We start from the raw sequence: 25,541 nt of genomic DNA on the forward strand, positions 1-25,541 counted from the left end.
CTTGGAAGTTCACCAATTTAACATGAGAACGCTTTCCATCTGGTGGAACACAGAAGAGTTTGTTCTTTTACCAAAACTAGCAAAGCACATGAAGCTTATATTTGAATAATATTCGTTTCACAGACAGAATGTAGATACTCTTTATTAGCATAGTACTTGACAGACAACCATTTCATTTATAATATTTACCAGACAATCAGAAAAAGTACTACTGAATTTGAAACTCAATACTAATTCCTGATGAAGGAAATTCCTTTCTGAATGCTCTCAGCAAGCTCTTTCTTGGCCTTCTCAAGTCCAATCCTGTTGGAATTTACTCAGTCAGATGACTAACTTATCTAATATCCGAAGAATTGCAGATCAAGCTGAGTGTTCTTACCTCTCATACTCGTTTAGGGGACCAAGTTGATAGACTTCTTCAGCTCCAGTACGGCCAAGTCGTACTTTAGAGGCAAAGAAAGGGAGTTCTGTGACCTGTGTCAAAATTGTTATTGGCCAGTCAGGAAAATTTGACAGGAAAGAAAACAAGCCGGCTTGTTAGGACTTTTGCACTTATGTCTAGCCTTCTGCTCTTGATTGGCTATAAAGGGGGCAGCCAATAAGTTTGAGAAAGTACCTGAGAAGCTACAAAAGCACAAGCCACCACACCGGCATCTCCTCTTAAGCCCTTGAGGCAAACATCTGCAAATTTTACAGCTGCATATGCCTATAGGCATTGCAATAGATTCAGTTTTACTCAATATGCCCATATTCAATGTTCAGAAAGCATAAACTGAAATAATTCAATGAGTAATTCTAACCATAGATAGAGTTGCAGATCCAGCCCCTTTTTTTGCCTGCAAAGATAAAAAATTTTGAGGTGACAAATGACAGTTCAATTCTGGTTCAAGAAATTATCAGTATATGCTGAATTGCAAAGTAGTGCACGCGTTATGCTAGATGGTAGTTGCACAATACCTCAACAACCTCTGTTCCTCCATCTTGAATGCGCTTGGTCAAGTATTCTGTTTCCTCATGTGTGAAGGAGCAAGGAGGCTTGACCTACAATACATTACAAAGTTCACATTAACAGTATCAGAGGAGATTTCAGGTTGCAGGAAAGTTTCTCTTTGTATATCTGCTTAAGTATAAATTTGTTAGACCTGTGAGAGAAGCGGCAAAATTGTCACCCCAGCATGACCTCCAACCACAGGAACCTCTACTTCCCTAGGATCTAGTCCCAAGACTTCTGCCTGTAAGGTCCTCAATCAGATACAAAGGAGAAGAAAAAGAAAAAGAAAGGTCTAGCAGTAAGTGGATGGAGCCACAAAACAGTGACAGAGGTGTCTGGTGAAATTTTCAAAAGCACGAAAATCTATCAAAAAACAAAGCATTGACTCTTGGGAAAGATTAGATAACTACAGTTAGCTGATATAGAGGACGCTAAGAAATAAACAGTGAAATCGAGCAAAGTTAATGAAGTTCAACGAGAACAGAACACACTTTAAAAGTGGTATATCGGGAAGACTTACCACAAAAGTGTTGGCTCTCACAACATCTAGTGAGGTAACTCCAAGAAGCTTCTTTGGATCATAAGTACCTGCCTTCTTGAAAACTTCAGCTGCAATAGGAACTGTGGAGTTCACTGGATTACTAATCAAATTAACAATAGCATTAGGGCAGCATTTTGCAATTCCTTCACAGAGGGTCCTCACAATCCCAGCATTAATTTTAAAAAGATCATCTCTTGTCATTCCTGGCTTTCGTGGAATACCAGCAGGTATGATCACAAGGTCCATTCCTGTAAGTGCACCCTCAAGCTCACTTTGCCCTAGAAAACCCCTCACCTAAATGAACAAAAGAATATTATTCGCCATCTTAGAAGAGTTAATTTCAACCACAAAAGGTTGTGGTGGAGTTGTAAGTACTCCTCAATCCTTAACCAGAGTTCTCGGATTTGAGCTTCTGGGCATGGAGTTGTCTTTTGTTGGGAACAATTTTACCCCAAAGTGGGACTTCCCAGTGCAAATCCAGATTAAATTTCACGGATAGTCACTAAACTTCACCATAATCCGTGAGTCACAAAACTATCTTTTGTCACATCATAGTAACTGATCTGTATCCACTATAACACTAAAGTAACAAATACTTATGTTATACTAAGGTAACTGAATTTCGCTCACCATAACAGTAGAGTTACGAAAGTTTATCTACTTTAACATTAATCATGGATATAGATCAGTGACTATACGTGAAATTGACTCGATAATCTAATAAAAAAGAAGTGAAGGTTGTGGTGAAAAGAACTCACAACAGCACCAGTGTCCATGTGGCTAATATCAGCAGTAACACCAGGAGCATTAACAACATCATAGAGATGAAGAACTGAAACTAAAGGATTCATCTTCATCAACATTGCAAGTGGCTGCCCAATTCCTCCAGCAGCACCCAATATAGCAACTTTGAATCCAGCTGCTCCACCTTTTGCTCTGCAATTTGTTCTTTCCAAAATAGACCCATCTCCCATCTTTATGAGTATAGCGAAAAACAACAGTTTTAATTATCAAATAATTTGTTCAAGTCAGAATTTCAAGAATTCACAATCTATTAAACTTAAAAATTCATTCAACTGAATACCCAGTAGAAAAAGAACAGACCTGGGGATTTGAAGGGTAAAGATGAGCTGAAATTCTGGCAATTCGTTGGTGAACTTCTGCACCTGATGGCTGCATCTTCCTGATTCTTTGGAATGAAAGAAAATTTGCGTCTTTTCTGTTTCTAATTAGGATATTTCAACTCTTTTTTAAAAGGGGGAAAAATGTTGTGTGGATAAAACGATAATAATATAAGGTGAATGGTGAAGGAATTTTTTTTATTTTTTATTTTTCAAACTTTTTGTGGAAAACAATTTTTGTCAAGAATTATCCCTATGCTATAATGTTTGTGGTACACAAAAATCAGTTTTTTTCCCTAACTTGAATCTATAATTTCTTTGGCTCTTAGTACACGATGATTCTCCAAAGTCTCAATCAGTATTGCTTCTCAAGTATTAAGTAGTAGTATTTTTTTTTATACATTTATTTCTTTATGACGTAATGTGTGACTCACATATAGATGTGTTTTCGACTGAATGACTTTGGGCATAACTTGTGTTCAAATACTTGATTATGTAATTCACATTCAGGCAACTCGTATGTTCATTTGTTAGTGAGACATTATAGATTTTGATCGAGATGTTCTTTTAAGTATGTTGTGAATTTAATAAACATTTTTTGTAAAACCAATCGCATTGATTATAATCTATTTATGATTATCACGGACCATATTTTTATTTTTTCTTAAACTAAGACTAGTCACATATTTCTGCAGTACAAGTATTTAGTATAATTTAGTTGGGCTGCAGAAAAATGGGCCTAAATTCTGCAAAGTCTTAGTCCAAGTGAACACCAAGACCAAAAAAGTTGCCTTGTATTTCTCAGAAGGAAATTGGTCCAGTTAAATAAGTGAAACTCTTGATTATATATTTGAGAAATCTCATCACCACCTCCCACTTCAAGTGGTGGTGGTGGGTGGAGAGGCAAGTAGCGTAGAACTGTTCAAAGTGCGGTGTTCGTATTTTTATTTAACTATATAATAGGTGTGAGTTTCTTGTACGACGATCAAATGTATTTTTACAATGTTTATTTTCATTTTATCAGAACAAATATAAGATAATATTTTGAATCCCAAACTTTAAATGTTAAATCTCGAACAACTTCAAATTTTAGTTGGACCAATTGATTTATGTTCTAAAGGTTTTATATCAAAAGTTAAATGAGCCATTTTAATATTCTTAACCAACACACACATGCATCGAATCTTTTGATTTCAGGAATAATGATCATTTTGCCTATCTATACCCAAGATTTTGATGCATCAACTATACTTAAAAGTTATACTTTTTCCAACTAAAATACAAAGCATTGTCAATAGTTTATTCATATCAACTACTTACTTTTTGTCCCTTAATGATAAGTCAATTATGTGTTACGTTTTATTAGGCTCCTCACATAATTTAAACACCCACTATCATTCATTAATTAGTTTCTTTTTCTTTCTATCCTTTTTCTTTCGTGTGCTTTTTCTCATACCATTAACATTATAATATATAAAAATATTATTTTGATTCGAATTTGTGACACCGCGATTTAAATTATGATATATTGAACGATTTCTATGTGTTGAAGTTTGGATAAATGTATAGATCTCTTTCCCATTCTTTTACTTTTAAGGTGACTAAAAATCACTATCAAATGGAAGCGTAGAAGCAAAATATTCATAATATCAGTTAGGCATCTGATTCTAATTAATTATTATTTATATTTCCCATATTCTTTCTAGTGACTTCTTATTAATTGTAATTCTTTAATTTCGATTGTGACATTGCCGTAAGTCCTGCAGAAAACTGAAATTTGATATTAATTTCACAATTGTGTTTTAATTAATTAAAGAAATTACTTATAACCTGATTTTAAAAAAAAATACTAGTTTGCTATTGAATTTAGATTATTTGTTATTTATTCAATCAATAAAAGATTTCACTTGCTACAATAATTGGTACGATCATTGTATAAGTTTCACCTACCGTTTCCTCTTTTTGTCTAAAGTAGTAGCACATGGTTTTCATGAAAATATGACCCAAAAAAAGTTCGTCTAATTAACATGCACTATACCAAGAGAGAGGACTAAAAACAAATGTGTACTTAGTATATTAAGAATATATAGTGCACTATGGTAGTCTACAAGAAAAGTGAAAGACATGACGATATTTATTTAGTGTCATTTGAAATATATATCAAAATGTTATAACTTATTTGTATATATCGAACTATTTCATTGACATGATACATATAGAACACATATTGAGCCTACATTTATTATTGCGGAAAAACAAAAAGTATTAGTAATATTTATTAATTTAAAATTCTGAATTCGTTCATGCTAAAAGCAAATAAAATTCACACATATATATAATTTGAATAAGAGAAATGTTTTGATAATGGCCAAGAGCTTGAGAAGGATGCACATGTTGCTGGCTAAAGTTAGTAGAAAAAATAAATCATCATGAGTAGAAAAGGTAGTAAATCATTAGTCAGTTATCACTTAGAATTTCCATTTACCTAAGTCCAAAAAGATAGGTACCAAAAGTCATATAATTATTATAGCATAAAGTCTTATAACAAAAAGAAATAAGCCGTGGCAAGATTGATTTGTAGCTGCTACTCCTTTTTTTCCCTAAAAAATGGCAGCTATTGAGTCAACCTTGGCGGCCATTATTAGATTTCATTATGTCACTTTGTCTATCTGTTTTTGTACTCATGTTACTAATTCCATATAATTATTACTAAAAAGGGACAAAGATCTTATTTTTCATAACTAATACGAATAAATGTTTATGCTATTTTAGTTTCCTACTTAATTTATGGAATATGAGGCATGCATATCCATCGAACCATCAATTTATGTGCAATTTCTATGAATAATTATTTAAATTCAAATCTCACAATATCTAAATTTTGAATGTACTGATCTAGAAATACACACAAAATAGAAAATTTTCAAAAGAATTGCAGAGTGTAGTGATAATTTATAGTACTTATTAACTTAAAATTCTCTATTTCCATTTAGGAGATAATTTGAAAGTTGTTGGAAAGAAAGACTAGGAATTAGGATATGCATATAGAAATTTGTAAGTGTCTCAATTGTGCAATTTAGTTTCTTATAAAATTAAAGACACCCCCCTCACCCTACCCCACCCCACCACCTCCCAACCGACAATACTTCAATATATTACAATAATTTTAGTTTTGGCTTAACAATAATTTATTGTGCAATTTAGTTTCTTATTCAGTTTTGGCTTAACCATAATTTATTCGCTTTAATTTTGTGATATTAAATATTTTATATAAAAAATTATAATAAAAAAATTATTAAAAAATAAAAAAGACATTTAAAAAAAATAAATTATCATAAAGAGTAAGACAAATAAATTTAAACAAATGCACGGCAGAACAGTAAAAAAGGTTAAAATTCCCTTTTCCTTTTCCTATTACTAGTACACTTATATACAAATATTTATTCCACTTGATTTGACGTTGTTGATTATTCTCGTCAGAGAGATGTACTAATATTTGACCAGCATATGTAAGATACTAGTATTTCCTTTTTTTGCGTTTTAATTTATTTATCTAACTTTAATCAGAATACAAATATTTTTTTTAAAAATAAGCAAGATTTTTAAAGTTTAGGATCTTAAATAAAAAATATATAAAATATATTAAAAAATTCATTAAATTTATTGTCTTTAACATGAGTCAAAAAATGAAAATTTACTATTAAAAAAATATATTTTATGAAACGAATTAAAAAAAAAAGTAAAATAAAAATAAATTGAAAGCGAGGACTAACAATTTTCCAAATCACCACCAATGAATCTGCTCTTCTGTTAAAAGAGGTCTCAGATTCGAATCATGAGTATGAAATTCTTTTTGATAGTGTTTTCCTTAAAATGAGACTAATACAGATTTAAATTAATCGATCTCCAAAATAATACCCGACATCAAATTTAAAAAAAAAAAAAATCTTTCAAATCAGCATGTGAAACTTTTGACGAGTGTGAATATAGAGAATTGGAAACTTCTCATGGCCACCCTCTTGAGAAAAAATTCTCCACTTTCTCTCTCGTGGATTTCATGTTCCCACAGAAACCAAACATCAAACATAGCCATATCAAACTTTCTTCTCTATTCTTCTTACTAGCGAAAAAAAAAAAAATGTCAGCCAGTGCCAACTTTTTCCGGCCATGCCCAATTTTATTGCTCTGTTTTTTCATATTCTTGATTTCTCCTTCTCATCAACAAGATGAGTTACAACTCCTTATGCAATTCAAATCCACTCTGAAAACAACACAAATTTCACATCTTTTTGACACGTGGACACCTCAGAATAACATTTGCAACTTCACTGGAGTTTTCTGTGATTCTGACAGTAAATTGGTTAAAGAAATCATTCTTTCTGAACAGAATCTATCTGGGGTTGTCTCTTTTGATTCACTATGCTCTCTGAAATCACTAGAAAAAATTTCTCTTGGTACCAACTACTTGTATGGTAGAGTCAGTGACCATTTGAAAAACTGTACAGAGTTGCAGTATTTGGATTTGGGTAACAATTCTTTTTCAGGGGAAGTTCCAAATTTGTCTTCTTTAAGCCAATTGGAGTTTTTGAATCTCAATAGAAGTGGATTCTCTGGTTCATTTCCATGGAGTTCACTTGGAAATCTTACTAGTCTAACTTTCTTGAGTTTGGGTGACAATTCATTTAATAAAAGTCCATTCCCTCTTGAAATCTTGAATCTTGATAAGTTATATTGGGTTTACCTTACCAATAGTAGTATTGAAGGCCAAATTCCAGAAGGTATTGGAAATCTTACTCTGCTTGAAAATCTTGAGCTTTCATATAATGACTTGTCAGGCAAAATCCCAGATGGAATAATCAAACTTACTAAGCTTAAACAGCTTGAGATTTATTCTAATGGACTAACAGGAAAGTTCCCTGTGGGGTTTGGGAATCTCAGTAGCCTTGTCAATTTTGATGCTTCAAGTAACAATCTTCAAGGTGATCTTTCAGAGCTCAAGTCTTTATCTCTTCTTGAATCTTTGCAGCTGTTTGAAAACCATTTTTCTGGTGAGATTCCTGTTGAATTTGGAAATTTCAAGTTTACAGAACTGTCATTGTACAGAAACATGTTTTCTGGTTCTCTTCCTCAAAATATTGGATCATGGGCAGAACTTCAGTACATTGATGTTTCTGAGAATATGTTCACTGGTTCAATACCACCTGATATGTGCAAGAAAGGGAGTATGACTGATCTTTTGCTTCTCCAGAACAACTTCACTGGTGGGATACCTTCGAACTATGCTACTTGTTTGTCGTTGCAGCGTTTACGGGTTAGCAACAATTCACTTTCAGGAGTAGTCCCTAGTGGAATTTGGAGTTTGCCAGATTTGGAAATCATTGATCTCACATTGAATCTATTTGAAGGCCCAGTGACATCCAATATTGGTGAAGCAAAGTCTTTAGCACAGTTGTTCCTAGCCTACAACCGGTTCAATGGTCAATTACCACAGACAATATCAGAAGTTTCTTCATTAGTAGCCATTAATCTGAGCGCGAATCAGCTCTCTGGTGATATTCCAGCAGCAATAGGTGAACTTAAGAAGCTTAATACTCTTCATTTAGAGTATAATTTGTTTTCTGGAAGTCTTCCAGATTCTATTGGATCATGTGTTTCTCTCTGTGAAATTAATCTTGCTGGTAATTCACTTTCTGGTGCAATTCCCGAAAGTCTTGGCTCTTTGCGTAGCTTGAACTCTCTCAATCTATCTGATAACACGCTCTCAGGTCAAATTCCAGCGACCCTTTCGAGTTTAAGATTAAGCCTTCTTGATTTGTCAAACAATAGGTTGAGTGGTAGCATACCGGATTCTTTATCAATAAAAGCTTTTAGTAATAGCTTTTTGGGAAATCCAGATCTTTGTAGTGAGAATTTTGGTAGCCTCAGGCCATGTTCATCAGATCCTCACACATCTAGAGACCACAGGACAGTCATGTTGTGCTTGATAGCTGGGGTAGTTGTTCTTGTTCTGTCACTTACGTGTTTCGTGTATGTGAAGTTTAAGCACAATAATCAGAACACTCCCGTAAAGAGACTTGATTCTTGGGATATCAAACAGTTTCATGTATTGAGCTTTAGTGAAGATCAAGTCTTGAAGGCATTGAAGCAAGAAAATTTGATTGGAAGAGGTGGTTCAGGGAATGTGTACAGATTAGTCTTGAATTGTGGAAAACAGTTGGCTGTGAAACACATTGTTAAATCCGATTCTGGTGACCAAAAAAGTTACCGGGACAGCTCAGCCATACTGGTGAAGGAGAATAGAAGATCAAAGGAGTATGATGCTGAGGTGACCACGTTAAGTTCCATTAGGCATGTCAATGTTGTCAAATTGTACTGTAGCATCACAAGTGAGGACTCAAATATGCTGGTTTATGAATACTTAACTAATGGAAGCTTATGGGACCGATTGCACACGTCTCAGAAAGTCAAGATGGATTGGTTGGTGAGATATGACATTGCATTAGGTGCTGCTCAAGGGCTTGAGTATCTGCATCACGGATATGACAGCCCCGTGATGCACCGGGATGTCAAGTCTAGCAACATCTTGTTGGATGAACAGATGAAGCCAAAAATTGCTGATTTTGGATTAGCCAAAGTTTTGCATGTTAATGGTACTAAGGACTCTTCTCAGGTTGTAGCTGGGACGCATGGCTACATTGCTCCTGGTAAATATTTTTCTCTTCCCTTTTCCATTTCATAGTCACTTAAAAATTATTTGGCAAATTCTAAATTTTATTCTTTCTTCATTGTTTGTCACAACAGAGTATGCTTACACAACCAAGGTGACCGAGAAGAGTGATGTTTATAGCTTCGGGGTGGTGCTAATGGAATTGGTGACTGGAAAGAAGCCAGTGGATGCAGAGTTCGGGGAGAACAGTGACATAGTCCAATGGGTTTGTAGCAAGATAAGAAACAACACTAGCATGATCGATTTGGTGGATTCAAGCATTTTCGAGGGGTTCAAAGAAGATGCTGTTGAGGTTCTTAAAATTGCAGTTCATTGCACATCAAGGACGCCAGCATTAAGACCTTCCATGAGGATGGTAGTTCATATGCTAGAAGAAGCCGAGCCTTGCAAGCTGACAAATGTAGTCGTAAATTCACCGAATGAGGATGGCAGGAAACAAGGACTTGCTAACTAATGGCAAGTCATGATGTTGAACTATCTCGTTGAGAGCAATGGAATTTTGCAGAATATTGAACTATGTTGTAAGTTCACAAAGAATGCTTAGTGTACATATGACACTTTTGAAGAAATAGTGTATTTCACAGCTGCATTAATAAATCCAACTAGCAAGTAATGTATTTCACATCCAAATTACTTATACAAACTGAGCAGTTGATCTACCCTACAACCAATTTCATTTTTCTCTGGTTCAAAATAATTTAATTTTGCATATCATCCAGCCAATCCCTATCAAAGTGATTTTAAAAAAAAATTTCATGTAAGATCATTTCCTTCCCGAGTACGTTCATCTACTCCAGATGTTAAAGAAAGCTTAATTAACCGGACATTCCAATTATGACAAATTACAATGGCAGATGAAGAGCTTCAAGTTGTTCCTTGAATGCTGTTCTATTTATATTATTGGTAATACAACACACACAAGTTAATTAAAACTGGATATAACACTTTCCTTTTTTATCTTACAAGAAATTTGTTTTCAACTATTGGCTCTTCCCATACTGGACTTATTGTTTGAGAACCATAATCATCAAAACAGGGAGAAATAGTATCACTTCCCATTTCATAAAACCGCCAAGTATTAGTAGCACGCTCAATGAAATAGACACAGTTGCTTCTGCAGCCCAATTGACTTGCATTAACGAACATACAATAATTAGTGCCTGCAAACAATGTTCTATTTCCAAACTTGTCCAATTTTAACCATGATAGATCATCCATCTGTAGCTTGAACACTTCCACTTTATCCACCTTCCTAATCAATTGTTCAAATATCAAGAAAATCAACAAGATCTCTCCATTGGATTCAAGTAAATACTCTGTGAAGTGTTTTGGAAAAACTGATGGAACTGCTCGGCTTCTGCTTAATTTAGTGATTTGAAAACTGGATTCAATTTCTTCGATTACAGCTAAAGTACCTTGTAAACTTAATGCATAGAACTTACCTTCAAAGCCGATGGCATTAGTAAATTGCATTAGTTTCCTTTTTGAGCAGTTAGGGTCAAGCAAGGTGTTCTCTTCTTTCATCCATTTATTTTGGTATCCAAGATGAGAAACCACAAAGGCTGGAGTGGAACATCCTGTTAACACCATCAGAAAACAGGCCTTGTTATTGTTATAAGGATTTGAAGACAGAGTTGCAAACTTGAATGGAATTGTGGGATCCCAAGTGGGAATACTCCGATAAGTGAATCTTGAAGTAGGAATCAAGAGACAGTACATTGCAGGATCCTTCCCTCCAGCAACAATCAACCCGTGTGAACATCCATGAAAATGTGTCCAAGGAATATCCCATGATGTCCTTCTACCGTACCACCAATATTCACCTAGTCGAAATGGGATGTTGAGGGTATGCTCTTGAGTCTTGGACCGGAAGAAATGATCTTTGTCGGAAATTTCAAGCCAGGGTAATTGTGCATTTTTGGTACTACATTGCTTAGGTACTGATCTCCATGATTTAGTAACACCAAGGAAGCTGATGTTTTGCATAAGACGATTGGTTTCATCAGGATGTTGCCTTCCCATAAAGTCGAGGAGCTGTTGAGGGAGATTTGGCCATGGCTCTAGGAAGCTTTTAGTCTTTTCTTGAGGTTTGACAAGCTTCTCCTTCTTTTTTTGACGACTCATTTTTAGAGAATAGATGAAGAGAGGACTATTCTGAAACTTCTAATATGCACCTTTTTATATTAGCTTGCCTCCATGTTCCTGCTGTTTTTTTTTTAATATTAAAAGAAGCACCAGAAACCGTAGCCTCCAAGGTAGTTGACCTCTTGGGACACAAGTTTTGTGACTAAATTAAATAGTTGAGTAGAGTTGACCATTTAGATGCTTGACTAACCCCCCCACCCTCCAACAATATGCAACCACCATGATTATTGTTTCATGTTCCATTGGATCCTAATATATTGGCATTGCATTATAAACAACAATGGAAGTGCATATTCCTCAGGATGTGAAGAATGGTGTATGAGGGTACTGATCCAATTGCAGGTGTTGCAGAGATCTAATTTGTGTTTACTTTGTAAAACGAACAAAGATTTATCAGGGTGGATAAAAAAATTGTTACTAAGGAAAATCATTATGTTCTCCGGGGCTACTTGAAAATGTGTGCATTTTTTAATGGGAAAAAAGGACAAATATATTCTCGAACTATCGTAAATGATATGCAGATACCCTCCGTCATACTTTTGGGACATTGGTGCCCCTGCCGTTCAAAAACTAGAGCATATATACCCTTCACTCTAACGGAAGACTAAATAGGGACACGTGACACAATCTTATCCATCGATCCGATCTTTAATAAATGTCGGATCAGTGGATAAGATTATTTCACGTGTATGTCTGTTTGTATAAAGGGTATATATGTTCTAGTTTTTAGACGGCAGGGGCACCAATGTCCCAAAAATGTGACAGAGTGTATTTACATATCATTTACGATAGTTTAGGGTACATTTGTCCTTTTTCCCTTTAAGAAATATACCTAAATAAAGTAAATATTTTATCAAAATATCCATATTAATTATGTATAGTTTCATTGGACTTGGAAAATGAATAAATTATTTTTAAGGATAAAATAAGAAAAATAATCATTTTTTTATACGTAAAATAGAGAAGTAAAAGTAATATTTTATTTTTAATATAGTGAATAGTAAAAATGAACGCGTAAAATACACTCTAAGTAACACACTATTAAGAAAGTGACGTTCTCTAGTTTAGTCAATAAATTTGAAATCTATGCACCAATGTCCCAAAATGCAAAATGGCTGCCCAAATGTCTGTAGTAACTGAGATTTGTCCTCTCCGCTGCAACACTCCAATCTCATTACCAGGTTCCAGTTTGATCTTCAACAGCTTATGCCCTGCTTCTTCAAAATCAACACTAAACATAATCGTCTGGTAGATTGTATTGATCTTTAATTCTTCCTACTTGTTTTAGTTTTCTACGAAATTGAGATCCTGGCTTGAAAACATCCAAAGCAATTTTAGAATCTACCTTTATCTAAAAGATTGATTTCATGGGTTGATTGATCTTCCTGCTCAACTAGGTCAAGTTTTGGACGAAGGCTATGAAAGATGGCATAATGGATCATATAAAGAGAGTATGTAATGGCACCAAACATGATGCTTCAAAAGTTCTCGAGGATGATTACGATATGACAAGCACTCTCACTTTAGGCAGAACAAAAATCACCATTAGAACCTGGTCACAGTTGAAACAGGTAACTTACATAAGAAGATTTTTAGGCTACGGTTTCACAAATCACATGATAAAAAAACGAACATTTCCATGATATTTTTCGCTTTGAACCAGCAACAACGAGGGAATGTAGTGATGATTTTGAACTGCACAAACCTGACTTTGAGGAGGTGTTTTTTCGAGTTTTTGTACCTGAAGACGTAAAAAGAAGGGATTGCAAAAAGAGGATATTTATGTCACCTAATTCTGTGCTGAACAAGGGAACGACTAAGTTGCGGAACAAGCATAGAAGTCAAGCAGCACAGACCAAGGCTGGGTTTATTGCCTGATGAATAACTTGACTGAAATATTGTTTTCAAATTGCTAATATTTCATTAAGTTACTCAGGTTTAGGATGATTTGAATTTTAAATTTTTATTATGTTGAGATATTGTAGTTTATTGAATTTTGAATTATGTAAAAAAAAATTCAAGTTGGCTATTTAAATTCAGCTTTTTTTGTTTCATCATCTTTTAAAAAAGCCAACAATGGTATCAAACGGATCTTCTCAATATAAGAGTTGTTTCAACAAGTTATACTTTATGTCCAATTTCACACGAGTCACGACATGTTAGAATGATAATACAACATACATGAGATACTGAATCATAAACGTGTTTCATCGTCGTGATGATTTTCCAGTTATTGGCTCCTCCCAAGTTGGGTTTTTAATCTCGGAACCAGCATCATCATAACAAGGGGAAATGTAACCACTTCTCATATCATACAGTCTCCAACCATCAATGGAATGATGAGTAAAATAGACACAGTTGTTTCTGCAGCCAACTTGACTTGCAGGCACTGACATACAACAATTAATCCCCGCAAATAACGTTCTATCTCCAAGGTTGTCCAGCTTTAACCATGACAAATCTTCAATCTGCAGCTTGAACACTTCCACTTTGTCCACTATCCTGTTTGATCTTTCTGAGATCAAGAAAATGAGCAAGATTTCCCCATTAGACTCAAGAAAGTACTCAATGAACCGCTTTGAGTAGTTTGAAGGAATGGCTTGTTTTCTACTTAATCGCGTGACTTGAAACTGAGATTCATCACTCTCTTCTATTACTGCAAGGGTCCCCTGCAAACTTAGTGCATAAAACTTCCTGTCAAAGATAATGGCATTACAGAATTGTATCAGTTGCCCCTTAGGATCATTCGGATCAATAAGGCCATTTTGATTGCATTCTTGTTTCATCCATTTTTTGTTTTGTCCTAACTGATGAACCACAAAAGTTGGGAAACAACAGCAGCACCAACCATAACTGGAATAAGGAAATAAAAATGATATTTTGCGATCGGATGGGGGAGTAGCCCAATAACCATAGCCTCCTTTGGAACTATTCAGAAAGCAGTAATCAATAGGTATCCTTTCTCCATACACAATCGACCAAGGTGAGTAGCAGTGAAAATGCTTCCAAGAATCATAACGTGGTCTTGTTCTACCATGCCACCAATAGCAACCAGATTCTTCGAATGAGAGGTTGAAGGTATGCTGCTGAGTTTTGCAATAGTATTGAGGTTCATTTGAAAGCTCAAGCCATGGTGATTGTGCAATAGAACTACATTTATTGGAAGCACATCTCCATGATTTAGTAACACCAGCAGGACCTATGGATTCAATTAAATTTGAACGTCTCCGTTGCTTTTTGAGAAAGTTGAGTAGCTTTCCAGGAAGATTTCGCCATGGTTCCACATAGGCTGACTCTTCTTTAGATGAAATTTTCTGTTTCCTCCTATCATTTGGAGCCATGTTTAGATATTGTCGAAAAGAACAAGGTTTAATTCTGATCTTGTCTGACAATCCAAAAAATGCTTTTATAATCTAATCCTCCCTGTCCCAGCTGCTTATTTTATTTAGTCTTTGGCTCCAAGAAATAAGATAGTTGACTTCTTCAAAAAATATTTCATCATTTATATGTTTTATTGATCAATTGGATATATAAAAATATGCAATAAGGTGCAGAGATCAATTGTGATTTGAAGGAATTATTTTTTATAGATTGAGTGTCCATTCCTTCCAACATAATAAGGCATCTAAATAGTCAACTCAGCTATTTATTGAAAGAAACTACCACTAACCTTGTGCTCCAAGAGATCAACTAACTTGGAGGCTATGTTTACTTGGTGGCCACATCTGATCTTGGTCACTTTTAAGCCCCAGCCTCAAGCCACATTCCCATACCATTTCCTTCTCGAGCTCTCGTTTTGCAAAAAAAAATTAACATGGTTCAAAAAGTCCAGAAGGAAAAGAATCAAATTTCACCAAAGAAAGAAACAAATACTAGCTCAAGGCCATGTCCAAATCTTCCCAAAGAACTCACCAGCTTAATCTCAAATGAACAGAGTCTAACAGTTGTAGTGGTGTCACCAAGTCATGGAGATCAGCAAAGTCAAAAAGTTGTAGGCCAAGAGGGAAGTCCCTATGGCCACAACTCACTGAAATTCAACAAAACACGAATCATTCTCACTGCTTCCATATCTGGTTTTATACGGGAGATTACTGGCCTTATGGTAGAAGATGGAGAACATGGAAGGACCCTTGGATATATTTCAGGGGTCATTCCCATGGTCAACTAATAGCAGTTGGACACTATCCAGATGATATCTTTTTGTGGAAATCCTACAGAGGGACTTACTGTAAACTTCCAACTTGGGATACTCGCGTTCCATTCAAGTTTGCAACTTTATCTACATTTCATCCCATGTATCTCAAAGGTCATGGGAAATGATGTATAACTAGGGTGCTAACAGGAGCTTCTTCCCCAGCTTTTGTGTTCTGTAAAATGGGAGTCAGAAAAGAATGTGTGTGGAAAAAACAAGACTGTAATGTCACTGATCCTTTTGGCTCAGGTGAACATTTTTAGTTCGTAAATGACATTGGCTTTAACGGGAAATTCTATGCATTGAGTTTGCAGGGAACCGTTGCAGTTATTGAAGAATTGATTCTAGCCTTAGTGTCACTAAGATCAGCTCAAGCAGGGCTGTTCGTTGTATTATTTCAAGGCAATTCAAGGAAATTTTAGTTGAATCAGAAGGGGAAATCTTGTTGATTTTCTTGATCTCCAAAAGATCCATTAAGAAAGTAGATGATGTTGAAATTTACAGGCTAGATATTCCAAAACTGTGGGTTAAGATGGAAAGCCTAGGGCATAGAACATTGTTCGTCAAAGAGGAATGTTGTATGTGGATTAATGCCAACAAGCTAGGATGCAGGAGCAACTGCATATATTTTACTCAGAAAATAGGTGAAAACTGGTGGCTATTCGACATGCAAGAAAAAGCAATATCACCAGCTCCTCAAAGCAGCCTTTTTGGTATTGAAACTTTGATGGAGAATTGATTACCAGGAACAACTTGAGTTACTTCCGTTGAAGTCCCTTCTGTAAATTTTTTAAAAAATTGACACAAATGAGTCATCTGAAGTACATTCACAACTCAAGAATTAATTGAATTAACTTTGAATATTACAAGGGTGTTATAACAAGGGTATGCTAGTTTCTTCTGTAACTTTTGTGCATACATAACTCAAAACTTAATGTTCTACTCAAATGAATCATTTGAAGTACATACACACACAACTCAAGAATTAATTAAATCCTTTTACATGGGCACTTGTTCCACTAAGTTTCTTGTGCAACTTTTGGGCCGGTGAGTGCTGTGGAAGTGTGGCTCCTTTGGAATTGTCAGAGGCCTTCTTCCATGAGATAACATTCTGGAAGGCGTCAAAGCCTTAGCTTTGGATTTGTCAGCTGATGCTTCTTGTATTACAGTGAGTTGCTGACCTTGTCTCAAACATGATACCATAGGAGATTTAGCATTTCTTAAATTGGCTGTCTTTAATTGTGTAGCATTAGATCTCTCTGGTGTTATACTGGATTTCCTCAATCTCACTTTCCCGTCTGAAGTCTTACTGCTTTTTATCCCACTCTCATTCTGCAAATTATCAGATATGACATGGTTTAAAATCTTCCTACCTTTCCTAGCCAAGTGATTCTGGTAAAAAATGAAGCATACTAACAAATAAAAGAAAATCTCAAGATACATGACACTTACGGATAAATCATTTTGCAAGCCCTTTGAATCTTTCTCATTGCCTTCAGGATTGTCTTTGGTGCATCTGTTTTCGTTGTCAGGATCTTCTACATTACCCTAAAATACCACAAACAACATATTCAAGAGAAGATTTAATTACCACGGTGACATAATTCCAACAGGAAATGGTTCCCCCTAGTTGTGGCAATGAAAAGATTGCTTGAATATCACTCACCTGTTTTTTCCTTTGTAAGTCAGCTTCCCTAAGAATTCCCCTTTCCTGAAAATCCATTGCTCAGTCATAAGCATTTAATACTTAATATTAAATCAAGTAAAATAGAGGATATAATTGCCTACATCAGTTCTTAGCCTGAAAGGTTTAGGATTTGTAGGCTTTGGCTTCTTGGGCTTCATCCCTGAAACTCCAGCGTTTGTGGAAAGCAAACTTTCCTTAAGATTCTTGGCTGCTGGTTGAGCATTCTGTACACATTAATCATATTACATAGTGGTCAATACATTGCAGTCATTTGAAGGCTGAAGCTAAAAGAGGAAAAAGAAGGTCAATACCTTCTTGACGATTTTTTGTATCTTCTGCACACCAAGAACTTTTTGTCCAGCCTGGTTTAAATTGTTGGTGGGACTTCTGCAATCAAATTATATACACATAAGCACCAATGTGACAACTAGTTGTGTAAAAGATAGCTTGAAGAGGTTTTGGATTAAAACATGTCAAGAAAAGCAAGCTGATTCTAGACCTGTTCTCATCGGGGACGGAAACGTTCTCTTTGTCATCACTGTCCACGCCCTCACTGTGGTGATGTCCTTCCCCTTCTGAAGTCTGGAAACAAATGGAATGGTCCATAGTATTCAATTCGGTACCATTATGATCCTCTCCAGTTGGTAGTTGACTTTGTGGGAGATCATTTCCCACCAAATCTTTTTGATCAGCATCACTTTTCAATTCTTCCGTCACAGCATCTGCTGATGCCAAATCCATATTTTTGGTAGAATGTAAAGCTGAGCAGACATTAGCTTCTGGCTGTGCAGAATTTTTATGGTTGTCTAAAGCAGTAGCAATCTCTTGGTTACCGTCTCTCAACGCTAAATCAACTTCTGTCTTGCTGCATTCATTTTCTGCCATGTTTTTGGAGTGGCACTGCTTACCCAATTTAGCTTGGTTCTGAATGTTAGTTGAGTGTAAAGGTCTGGATTCCCTTGGTACTCGAGTTTGAGACTTTCCGGTATTCTTGGGGGTCTTGCTTTTGTCCTTCTGAGGATTTCTGTTCATCATAGCATCTCTGCAATTAGGTTTTGTATCCTTTGACTTCCCGGAGTACTTCAGTAGGCGCTTCTTTTGATCTGTTATCTCTAGCTTCTTGATTCCTTGACATAATTTGGTTAAGGGAATTCGCAGTTCCACTGATTTCTTTAAACTGATGGCTTTCTTCGGGGAGTGGAAAACCAAAGCCTTAGCTATGATCTTATTCTTTGGAACATCAAGGGCAGGCTTTGGATTTTGCACACTATGAAAGGAATTTGGGTTTGGAAGGCATTTTTTGTTCCTTGGGGTTGTTAGATACTTGGCAGCAACTTGTCTTCCTCTTATTTTTGGAGTGGCAGTTGACTTTGATGGATGACCAGCCTTCTCTTTATCTTCAATCAATTTATGAGAACTGGTCTTCTCTTTGTCTTCAATCAATTTACGAGAAATGGTTGAAACAGCAGCTAACTTTGACAGTCTAGACTTGGAAGATTTTGCTGGCACTGTAAGTGGGCACTTTAAGTTCTTGCTGAAACATAAAATTAAATTGATGTCAACTGTCAAGTAGTGAAACAATGAGATAAAACATAAACTTTATTAGTATTTGATCTACTATACCCTGCAGCATGTCTGCTTAGTGCTTTCTGAAGTCTAACATTGGGGCTTCTAGCAGCCATTACCTGATTACAAAGAAAACAACATTAAAAACTTAGAATTTCAGTACAATATCAATAAGGCCATCAGTCATTATATATACAATAACAACAACTACTACGCCTCAATCTCAAGCAAATTTGTTGCTGGCTACATGAATCCTTATTGTTCATATCACTGTTAAATTTAAGCTCTGGTTAGTCGTTATATCCAGAAGGAAAAATTGCAATCAAGGATCTTACTCGGAGGATGAAATCCTTGTAGATTTTCTCTGAGTCCATTTCTTCTTCATGTTTCTGGTCGCAGCCTGAAAACAGAACAGAAGTCATACACTTATAGAGTTCCAACAACTAAAAAGTTCAAGATATTTATAACTTGAATTTTTCCACTCAACAACTAATAAGTTACAGAAATCATCAACTCACAACCCCCCCGTTCCCCTCCTCTCACACCCCAATTGCCCCTCAAATTAGGCTTTTCTAAAGTTGAAATAACATATTCTTTGTCTGTTGGTGCGGACTGTGGTCCACTATCTTGTACAATAATATGTGTAAAAGCAGCTAACTACCAATCTCATACACATCTTTGAACAATCTTGACTAGTTAAAGCATCACAAATTCCTAATTACGAACTTCAAAGGTAAAACTACAACAAGAACAACATACCCAATATAATTCCACAAATGGGGTTTGGGGACGTAGGTAAAACTAGACCTAGGTTAAATTCATCTTAAGACAGAAGAGTACAAGAATTCATATCAAATTGTCAATCGCACTCAAAACCTGAACAAGATTCAAGAATCAGATCTACTGATACCTAAAGAAATTATGAAAAGCTCAATTGGAGATCTTAGTTAAGAGAACTCAGTCAATCATTAAATGCACAAAATAAAGTAAACAGAGAGAGGGAAGAGTTCAATTAAAGTTGAATTTATAAACAAAAAAAAAAGTTTTACATACCAACACGGAGACAGAACCAGTAACGATCATCAGGGCGGTAGTGGTCGGGAGTTGAGAAATCTACGAACTTTGGGGCTTCAATTCTCTCGTAAAAAACTTCATCATCTGCGTCTTCGTCTTCTCCTCCTTCATCTACGTCCATCTCGGGCTCGATTTCAGGCTGATGCTTATCTTCTGCCATTAATTGGAGCGTCAACACAGTGATTTGTGTGTGAGAGAGAGAAAGAAAAAGGCAAGAAACTCTGGCTTTTGTTGGTGTTTTTCTATGACAAGGGAGAAGGCGGACTGAGTTTTAAACAACTGAACTGACATGTCTGTAAGTAGCCGTTACAATGGCATTTTAGTCATTTCAACCACATCCAGGGCCACTTTTGTAACTTCGCCCGATACATGAATCTAATTAAAGTTGGCGTTTAAGTTAAGTTTACGTATGCACTACTCCCCCTTTACCTATTTTCATGTAATCCTTATTTAAAGTAAATGTTTCTTAATATTTATTGTTTTACAAAATCATTGTATAAATAATATTATTTTTTCTATTTTATTCTAGAGAGTCATTGACCTCGAAAATATATCTGAAAAACTAAGTAAATCATTCATGTCCATTTGTCAAATTAATTAATTCATGTTTGTTAGTTGAAAACTTGACTTGAAGAGAACATTAGAGAAGAGTACAATGATAAACTTATATAGTATTTTAAGAACGTGAAATCTAAAATGATGACAATTAAATAGGAACGGAGGGAGTGCTAGTTATGAAAAATTTGTGTGGTGCACGGTTCAATATTTGTTCATAAATTTATTTTTTAAAGTAGTGTTAATTACCTAATTTAAAATTTTTAATCTAAAATAAGTTATACATATTTGTGTGATGATAAATTATCTCATTAAATATATAATAAATATTTGATAAATATTATAAGCAAAATGGAGGAGATAGTTGACCACATTCATGGTGAATACCTTCGTTAAAGTTGATGAATTTTCATGGAAAAAAAAATGCTTATCATAAAAAAATAGCCCAAAAATAAAAGCTAAAAGTGAATAAATGTTCACGCATATTTCATGATTCAAATTCAAAATCAAAGGAAACAAATTCGGGCTACAAGAAACCTAAAGGAGAGCCGAAGTGTAGAAACTCAAGCCCAAACCAAGAGAAATAGGAGTGGATTTGATGCTAATAAATGTCAATTTTATCTCTTCTTTTTCTTCTCTTTTTTTCCAGCCACTTTTACCTATACCTTATTTATTTATTCAATAAGCGTGTGTTTGGTCCAAATTTTGATAACTTTTTTCCTTATTTTTGTTTCTTAGTTTTGGAAGTATTTTTACATGCTTTTCTACTTTAAATTTTCTAGTTTAAAAGTTTCCTAATTGTTATTTTCATAAATTTAGGAATGGAACCCTATACTATTTTGGGATAGATAAATTTGTTATTTTCAAAAGACATACTAGTAATTATTACTCCCTCCGTCCACAATTGTTTGGCAGGTATACTAAAAATAGAAGTCCAAGATTAATTGTCAATTTAAACAATTAAGAAATAATTAGTCAATTTTTTCCAATTCTACCCTTAATGATAGTGTAGTTCAATTGAAATGTTATGTGGATTTTTGGTATTCTTGGTATAGTAGAATTATATTAGTCAAATTACACCTTGTATTAAATTTTCCTTGAAGGATGTGCATGACCTTACCCTGACAAACAATTGTGGAGGAAGTATATTATTAACAATAAATACAAAGAGTAAATATTTATAATATACTTTCAGACGGTGCTTCTCGTATTGGAATCAAGATTTTACATCAGATTTGGTCCTTCCAAGCGCAGGTTGCCTCTTTTTCTCTCTTCCCAAGTATGTATCTATCTCCTTCATCTTTAGGGTTTACTCTATCTGTCGCTTCTTGCTCTGCTTTTGATCTCGACTTGTGTTTCTTCGCTTAATCGAATTTATTTCTTTTCTGTGCGATTTGGCGTCTTCCGATGTGTATGTTTATGTGTTCGTTTTTCGAACTGAATTTAGGGCTTTTTGGTTCTAGGAGATTGGAATTTTGAGGGCCTAAACCCACTGCTTTAGGGTTGAGCCGCCTTGATTGACCAAAGTCTCAAATTTCAAGTCTTTTATGAATTTCATCTTTTCTGTTGTAATGGGTTGGTTTTACAGCAAATTATGTATCTCTATGCCTGTTTGTGTTGTACCGTATGGCTCCATTGTGGAATCCCTTGCAGTTATGGATTTACTAATTTTTTGTATTGCCTACGGATAGAAGATAGCTCTAGTTTATCTCAAAACACAAATTATGCCTGAATTGTGGAATGAATATAAAGGATTCATATAGTCAAACCCAACTAGCGTGGGGCTGGGACGTAGTTGATTTGTTGATTCTTATCTATGAAGAAAGAAGACGTTTTTACTCGGCGTTTTGCATATTTAAAACATATATGTTGTATTTCAGAACAACTTACTTTGATAGAACTTAGAAGTCATCATTGCCTTCCCACTATGGTTATGGGATCGGCTAATTTTATATGTCAACTTCAGACAGACAAATCTTGGATTTGAAGGCAATGGCTGCATAATTTAAATGATTAATGTAATTACAAATATCTTCTTAGATTTGGTTTATAGGTAGTCGGAGCTGCTTATATGCTGGATCTACCTCTGCTGCAAGATTTCATTATTTGACCAGTTGCTGTTCTGCATAGTCAACCATGCCTCTTGTGTAATGTTATAGGTGCTGGATATGGATTTGGAGACAGAGAATAGAATTGCGACAATTCTTTTGAAAGAGGCTGCAGAATTGCGGCGGCAAGCACAGTCAGAGGGTGCACTTTCTTATCTTCATCGGCCTAATGTCAGGGGGCGACCAAATTCACGGTTTTTAACAGCAACTGTTCTTGGAGTACAACAAGGTAAGCATCACTTTATTTCCCATCTAGTTCTAGCTTTTTGTTATGGTCTGATCCATTATTTCTCATTTTCTGTCTTTAAAAACTCTTTCACCCAAAGTAAATCAATATCTGGCTGCACTTAATTGGAGTTAGTGTCAGTTATTCAGCTAGTTTTACTTTCTCTAGGCAGAAATTTGGTGGTTCTACTAGCTTCTTACTGAGCAAATTTAGAGTGTAGTGTAGTGACAATATATATGTAAGCTTAGAATAGCCAACTGGTGCGAAAGATTTTTAAGTGAAAACGAAGTATGGAAGCTTAGAGTATGATCTCTTGTGGCTTTGCATTTTGGATTCTTTAAGCCAAGGTTGGGAGCACTATAAGACTAATTACAAAAGTATCAGTGAGTGAAGGAAATAGAAGAAGAAATAGGACGCAAAAGCCTCCTACTAACAAGGAAAAGAATTAACCAAGTCAAAGACCATGCAGAAGAGTAAAGGGCCTTCTGTTGGAAGAACTATTTCTTCCACTTTGTGCATATGTGCATTGTTGTATCAGTATCTTCTGCAAGAGGAGAATACTAAACATTTAATTTTACATTTTAGCTTCACATATGAGGTTGGAATTTATTCTTCAATATGGTCCACATCAGTTGTGTTATGTCTAGGGCTATTAGGCAGCTTCGTTAATGCTCGACAGGCAAAGGATTTGGGAAACATAAGAGGAGGATCTGGGATACAATTCCAGCTTGCATTTGGTGGGTTGGTGATATGGAAAGAAAGAAACCAAATATGATTTTAAAGCAAATTATGAGAAAATATTCATATTTTGAAATATCGATGTATTTCTTTTTTGGCTTTTTGGTGTAGATTAGAAAATTTTTACACAGTGGATGATATGTTAGAATGTCTCAGCTTCCTACAGTAATGTAAAGGAACTGAGTTTTTTGTAATTTTGTGGCAGTCTTTGTGTACGTTGTGTACATGAAAATCCTTAACCTATCCAAAAAAAAAGAAGGTATCTCCCGCATGAGTATTATGAAATCAAGTGATTGTGTACAAGTTGATTTAAGTTGTGTACAAGCTAATATAAGAACTATTTCATACATATGCTTATTTGTTTTTCCTCAATTTTGTTTCGTGTGAATGATGTTTTGCTGCCTTAGTAGGTTGTGTAGGACTCGATGTGTGAAGAACCTACATATGAAGTGTACACAATGGTTGTCAGTCTGGGAAATGTGAAGTGTAGTATTTGAAGGGTAAAATTAGTCACATATACGGCACAGTGGACAGGTCTCATATATTAGTGCTCTGGTTTGCATCTTTTTGTGACTCTTAAATTTTACCAATTGCAGCTAACCGGGCTGTTGAAGTAAATGAGATGTGGAAGTTAAGGCAGAAAGAGGTGAAGCTTGAAAACAGGATCGAGGGAAGGTCGGCAGATAATAACAGTGATACAAAGTGTCATAGTTTTAGTGTCTCGGAAAGGAGGTCACATGAGAGATATGATACTGATTCTGGCACAAGGGGATCAAAGAAAAGGAAGATACAAGATTCTCATTCAAGTGAAGATGAAGGATTGAGAGATGCTGAAATTGAGGCATTTCTACATTCGAGGTCAGTCTTTCTTTCAAAACATCTATTCGCGCAATGACAAAAGAAAATAAAGAAGGAAATCAGACCACATCTTTTTGTGGATGCATGCATTGAGTCTTATATTTCACTTGTCTTTAGGGTGTCAAAACCTCAATTTGCCTCACATAGCTAATTGAACATCTTGTTATTGGCAGGGTCAAGCGAGGCAGAGGGACTGTTGGGTCACGGATGGATGAAGCTGGTCCTTACCTTCCTTCTAGTCCAGATCCCAGAGAAAAAGAGTCAGCAAGTCCTGATATGAAACTAAGCAAAGGTAGCGGGTATCATGTCGTCGTTGGGCCAGAGAAGCCCGTCTGGCTGAATTCCCCTGGTTCTTCAGAAAATGAATCTCTGTCAGATGATAAGAGAAAGGCCCCAAAGAAGGCTAAATCCAGTAAGCACCATGACCACTGTAGGAAACATAGATCAAAAAAGAAGTCCAAGGACAAGGAGCATAAAAGTAGGAGAAGAGAGGAGAAAAGACTCAAACGTCACAGATAGATAGTATTCCCTTAGCGGTACTTATCCGTTCCTTGTTGATTCATAGGTTCGTTCAGATGTTAATCGTCCCAACTCTTGCTCCTGCTTCATGGAAGTTCCATTTGTTGAGTACTTTTGTATATTTTGCACATTTCTCCTGTAAAGATTACCTTTCATTTCTCACGCCCACTTCAACAAAAATCAATTTATGCTTCTTCAAGAAACAAGGTCAGTATAACTCATTTATTTTGACTCCAACTCGCTTGTCTCTGCTAGTTTAGTCACGTTCGAGCAGATCTTACTAGTGTCTATAACTATGGTGTGCTCAGCTAGCTCAAATTGTCTTCCTTTTCAACACTGATGTGTGTTTCAGCTTGTTCATGTCAAAGAAATAAATGAATACTAGTGGTGGGCTTTGGATTTTGGTTTGTACTTTGACTGTCCTTTACTCAAAATGAGAGGAAGATAGATTGACAAGGTCTCAGCAGGATTGGATTAGTTTGTAATTCCCAAA

The 25,541-nt window shown here is 35.5% G+C and overlaps 6 protein-coding genes across 7 annotated transcripts; 2 read left to right on the forward strand and 4 right to left on the reverse strand.

Annotated features, from left to right (window-relative positions):
- Positions 1-74: 74 nt before the first annotated feature.
- LOC102586271 (malate dehydrogenase, glyoxysomal-like) lies at positions 75-2,809 on the reverse strand. Its single transcript, XM_006367019.2, has 9 exons — positions 2,637-2,809; positions 2,291-2,506; positions 1,512-1,826; positions 1,143-1,232; positions 958-1,041; positions 801-836; positions 617-706; positions 380-474; positions 75-303 (listed from the first exon to the last, which is right to left on the reverse strand). Exons 1-9 carry the CDS (start codon positions 2,709-2,711, stop codon positions 231-233), a joined length of 1,074 nt encoding a protein of 357 aa, XP_006367081.1. The 5' UTR covers positions 2,712-2,809; the 3' UTR covers positions 75-230.
- A 3,806-nt stretch (positions 2,810-6,615) lies between these two features.
- Positions 6,616-10,039, forward strand: LOC102586596 (receptor-like protein kinase HAIKU2). The gene is made up of 2 exons (XM_006367020.2): positions 6,616-9,357; positions 9,455-10,039. Exons 1-2 carry the CDS (start codon positions 6,711-6,713, stop codon positions 9,832-9,834), a joined length of 3,027 nt encoding a protein of 1,008 aa, XP_006367082.1. The 5' UTR covers positions 6,616-6,710; the 3' UTR covers positions 9,835-10,039.
- Positions 10,040-10,334: 295 nt separating this feature from the next.
- Positions 10,335-11,504, reverse strand: LOC107058944 (uncharacterized). Its single transcript, XM_015305216.1, has one exon. It carries the CDS (start codon positions 11,502-11,504, stop codon positions 10,335-10,337), a length of 1,170 nt encoding a protein of 389 aa, XP_015160702.1.
- A 2,188-nt stretch (positions 11,505-13,692) lies between these two features.
- Positions 13,693-14,878, reverse strand: LOC102593472 (putative F-box protein At3g25750). Its single transcript, XM_006367039.2, has one exon. It carries the CDS (start codon positions 14,864-14,866, stop codon positions 13,733-13,735), a length of 1,134 nt encoding a protein of 377 aa, XP_006367101.1. The 5' UTR covers positions 14,867-14,878; the 3' UTR covers positions 13,693-13,732.
- A 1,665-nt stretch (positions 14,879-16,543) lies between these two features.
- On the reverse strand, positions 16,544-20,292 carry LOC102586934 (uncharacterized). Its single transcript, XM_006367021.2, has 9 exons — positions 20,024-20,292; positions 19,306-19,370; positions 19,028-19,089; positions 17,904-18,938; positions 17,716-17,791; positions 17,506-17,628; positions 17,384-17,428; positions 17,170-17,265; positions 16,544-17,049 (listed from the first exon to the last, which is right to left on the reverse strand). Exons 1-9 carry the CDS (start codon positions 20,202-20,204, stop codon positions 16,717-16,719), a joined length of 2,016 nt encoding a protein of 671 aa, XP_006367083.1. The 5' UTR covers positions 20,205-20,292; the 3' UTR covers positions 16,544-16,716.
- Positions 20,293-21,795: 1,503 nt separating this feature from the next.
- LOC102587269 (uncharacterized) lies at positions 21,796-25,265 on the forward strand. 2 transcript variants are annotated; one of them, XM_006367022.2, is made up of 4 exons: positions 21,796-21,878; positions 22,759-22,936; positions 24,268-24,529; positions 24,703-25,265. In XM_006367022.2, exons 2-4 carry the CDS (start codon positions 22,768-22,770, stop codon positions 25,046-25,048), a joined length of 777 nt encoding a protein of 258 aa, XP_006367084.1. In that variant the 5' UTR covers positions 21,796-21,878; positions 22,759-22,767; the 3' UTR covers positions 25,049-25,265. The 2 variants fall into 2 exon arrangements, with proteins under 2 accessions (XP_006367084.1, XP_006367085.1); XM_006367023.2 differs by having other exon boundaries at positions 21,796-21,853.
- Positions 25,266-25,541: the final 276 nt, after the last annotated feature.

This window comes from Solanum tuberosum, unplaced genomic scaffold, assembly GCF_000226075.1.
Source record: "Solanum tuberosum cultivar DM 1-3 516 R44 unplaced genomic scaffold, SolTub_3.0 scf00682, whole genome shotgun sequence".
In the NCBI taxonomy this organism is placed as follows: domain Eukaryota; kingdom Viridiplantae; phylum Streptophyta; class Magnoliopsida; order Solanales; family Solanaceae; genus Solanum; species Solanum tuberosum.

Coding starts and splice junctions, on each gene's coding strand:
- LOC107058944 (XM_015305216.1), bottom strand. CDS start 11,504: ATGAGTCGTCAAAAAAAGAAGGAGAAGCTTGTCAAACCTCAAGAAAAG.
- LOC102586934 (XM_006367021.2), bottom strand. CDS start 20,204: ATGGCAGAAGATAAGCATCAGCCTGAAATCGAGCCCGAGATGGACGTA. Junction 19,371..20,023: donor CTGGTTCTGTCTCCGTGTTG/GTATGTAAAACT, acceptor TTCTGTTTTCAG/GCTGCGACCAGAAACATGAA. Junction 17,050..17,169: donor GCTTGCAAAATGATTTATCC/GTAAGTGTCATG, acceptor GATAATTTGCAG/AATGAGAGTGGGATAAAAAG.
- LOC102593472 (XM_006367039.2), bottom strand. CDS start 14,866: ATGGCTCCAAATGATAGGAGGAAACAGAAAATTTCATCTAAAGAAGAG.
- LOC102586596 (XM_006367020.2), top strand. CDS start 6,711: ATGTTCCCACAGAAACCAAACATCAAACATAGCCATATCAAACTTTCT. Junction 9,358..9,454: donor GCATGGCTACATTGCTCCTG/GTAAATATTTTT, acceptor TTGTCACAACAG/AGTATGCTTACACAACCAAG.
- LOC102587269 (XM_006367022.2), top strand. CDS start 22,768: ATGGATTTGGAGACAGAGAATAGAATTGCGACAATTCTTTTGAAAGAG. Junction 22,937..24,267: donor TGTTCTTGGAGTACAACAAG/GTAAGCATCACT, acceptor TACCAATTGCAG/CTAACCGGGCTGTTGAAGTA. Junction 24,530..24,702: donor GAGGCATTTCTACATTCGAG/GTCAGTCTTTCT, acceptor TGTTATTGGCAG/GGTCAAGCGAGGCAGAGGGA.
- LOC102586271 (XM_006367019.2), bottom strand. CDS start 2,711: ATGCAGCCATCAGGTGCAGAAGTTCACCAACGAATTGCCAGAATTTCA. Junction 1,827..2,290: donor ACATGGACACTGGTGCTGTT/GTGAGTTCTTTT, acceptor TTGTTCATTTAG/GTGAGGGGTTTTCTAGGGCA. Junction 1,233..1,511: donor TGAGAGCCAACACTTTTGTG/GTAAGTCTTCCC, acceptor AGGACCTTACAG/GCAGAAGTCTTGGGACTAGA.